This window comes from Perkinsus marinus, assembly GCF_000006405.1.
Source record: "Perkinsus marinus ATCC 50983 genomic scaffold scf_1104296935110, whole genome shotgun sequence".
In the NCBI taxonomy this organism is placed as follows: Eukaryota; Perkinsozoa; order Perkinsida; family Perkinsidae; genus Perkinsus; species Perkinsus marinus.
The window spans coordinates 1-1,573 of NW_003214604.1; the positions used below are offsets into that span (position 1 = coordinate 1).

General features: G+C 52.1%; 1 protein-coding gene across 1 annotated transcript; it reads left to right on the plus strand.

Annotated features, from left to right (window-relative positions):
• Positions 1-255: 255 nt before the first annotated feature.
• Pmar_PMAR016712 (heat shock protein 70kD, putative) lies at positions 256-1,526 on the plus strand (the record flags this gene model as incomplete). The annotated part of the gene is made up of 10 exons (XM_002784529.1): positions 256-297; positions 360-462; positions 510-614; positions 663-764; positions 795-879; positions 924-994; positions 1,040-1,137; positions 1,186-1,284; positions 1,331-1,402; positions 1,461-1,526. Coding segments are annotated over 10 exons (843 nt in total), but the record flags the coding sequence as incomplete, so codon positions are not given.
• Positions 1,527-1,573: the final 47 nt, after the last annotated feature.

Consider the following 1,573-nt stretch of genomic DNA (forward strand, 5'->3'; position numbering starts at 1 on the left):
TTCGATCTTAAGCTGAGCATCTTGAAGACGATAACCTCCTTGAAACCATGAACATTACTGGAGTGAGAGCGCTGTGCCGAAGCAGCAACTAAGGCGGAAAGAGATCATTGATGCTGCAATGGCTGCGGACCCAACGCTCGAACTTCCGTCACTCGCCGATCTGCCCACGGTAAGTCCTTGGTCGTGTGGGGAGGATGGTCATTCCTCTTGCAGGTTGAGTTGAAGTTCGAGTCGGACTCTAGTGGTATTGTGAGAATGAACAAGGCTCAGGCTATTTTCGAGACGTTGAGGAATCAGGTGGGCTAGGGTGTTAGTGGTGGCTCTTGAGACTAGTAGAGGATGATGTATGATCGCTTCAGACCGTCAAGCCTAAAGCACCTAAGGTGGTCCCTAAGGAGACTAACTCTACCAATGATGCATCGGGTGCCGCTAACGCTACTGAGACACCTGGCGTTGATAACAGTAGGTGTCTCATAGAAGCTCTAGGGGGTAGTGCTGGTCTGGCTTAGGCACGGACACTAACTCGACCAAGACTGGCACCGCTCCTGCTGCTGCTGATGGTGATGAGGCTGAGCAGCAACCCACTTGGAAGATGGTGAAGTCGAAGGCATTTGGTGAGACGTGTGGGCTTGAGCTGCTCTGGACTAACGGTTTCTTGGTAGTCACCCTCTCCCAGAAGGTAGTGGAACAGGGGTATCCGAGGCCGATGGATGAGGAGGAGATCAGCAGGGCGATTCGAAGAAGTATTGAAGTTGATGTTACTGGTAGTTTGATGTCATGTTGGTAGTACTCAGGGAAAGCCCTGGACAAGCGTGACCAGCGGGTGAAGGACACTGAGTCGGCTCGGAATGACTTTGAGGCCTACATATACTCCAGCAGGTGGGGTTGTCGCGGCTGACCCATGGGGTGAAAGTATGTTTCAGAGAGCGTCTGGGAGGGGACGATGAGATGGTGAATAAGGTCACCACTGAGGACATGAGGACGGGCATCATGAGTAGGCGTGCTGGAGTTGGAAGATTGTCATTGCGGTATGTGTTAGAGACTCTATCGGAGTCGGAGGACTGGCTTTATGAGGATGGCTTCGATGCTCAGCTGGAGGAATACACGAAGCGGCTGGACAGTCTGAAGAAGGCTGTGGTAGGCTAGGAGGGAGGTGGGGTCTGTGTCCTATGGGGAGATGGTCAGATGCCGATACTCTTCCGTGCTGATGAGGTCGAGTTACGTGCTGACCTGCCGGAATGGGTGTCGAGGAAGGTGGAGGGTATCAGAAAAGTGTTGGAGAATGTAGGGTTGGGTCTTGGCCTCGATAGCTGCTCTAGGGGTTGTTCAGGTATCGACTAATCGTACATGGGTGGCCAACGAGACGGTTTTGAAGGTCAGCAATGATACTGATGAATTTGAGGTGAGGAAGGATGGGAAATTAGGAGGGTAGGGTGAAGCTTGTGCACTGTGATATTCAGGTGTGGTTTAAGGAACTGCAAAAGAAGCACGATGCAACAGCACTAACGGAGGAGCCGATCTTCAAGGTGCTGGATGTGAAGAAGCGACTAGCACATATGGAAAGGCGGCTAAC